The sequence below is a fragment of the Crocuta crocuta genome, unplaced genomic scaffold (assembly GCF_008692635.1).
Source record: "Crocuta crocuta isolate KB4526 unplaced genomic scaffold, BGI_CrCroc_1.0 scaffold8168, whole genome shotgun sequence".
In the NCBI taxonomy this organism is placed as follows: Eukaryota; Metazoa; Chordata; class Mammalia; order Carnivora; family Hyaenidae; genus Crocuta; species Crocuta crocuta.
In genome coordinates, this window is record NW_027535273.1 from 1 (window position 1) to 542 (window position 542).

A 542-nucleotide genomic window follows, 5' to 3' on the forward strand; every position below is an offset into this window, starting at 1 on the left:
AGGCGGGATCCAGGATTTACGTGCTCTACGCTGTCCTGGTGCACGTGGGGTGGAATTGTCAGCGCGGACATTACTTCTGTTACGTCGGAGCTGGGAATGGCCAGTGGTACAAAATGGATGATGCGAAGGTGACCGCCAGCGATGTGACTTCTGCCCTGAGCCAACAAGCCTATGTCCTCTTTTACATCCAGAAGAGTGAATTGGAAAGAGACCGCGCGTGGGGGCCAGGTGGTGGGGAATCCACATCCCCGCAGGCTGACCACGCACACAGGCGTGGGGCCCAAGGGGGGCCTGAGACAGGCCCCAACATCAAGGATACTGAGTTGGAGGATCGTGGGGAAGACACACCACGGCAACCGATCACGTTAGAAGAGTGGAGACTCCTCCAGGAAAGCCGCCGTCCCAGGTCTGAATTCAACCTCAGGAAGATAGAATCGGCTCTTCCCGCCCATGCCCTCTTAATTCACCATTCTAAATACAGAGAGGAGGGGGCAAAGGAACCTCGTGAACAAACCCTCGACCGACTCAACAATTCAGCCAGG

At 56.3% G+C, this 542-nt stretch overlaps 1 protein-coding gene across 1 annotated transcript; it reads left to right on the top strand.

The window, feature by feature from the left end:
* Nucleotides 1–5: 5 nt before the first annotated feature.
* Nucleotides 6–536, top strand: LOC144218567 (ubiquitin carboxyl-terminal hydrolase 17-like protein 12; the record flags this gene model as incomplete). The annotated part of the gene is made up of 1 exon (XM_077748488.1): nucleotides 6–536. A coding segment is annotated over one exon (531 nt), but the record flags the coding sequence as incomplete, so codon positions are not given.
* Nucleotides 537–542: the final 6 nt, after the last annotated feature.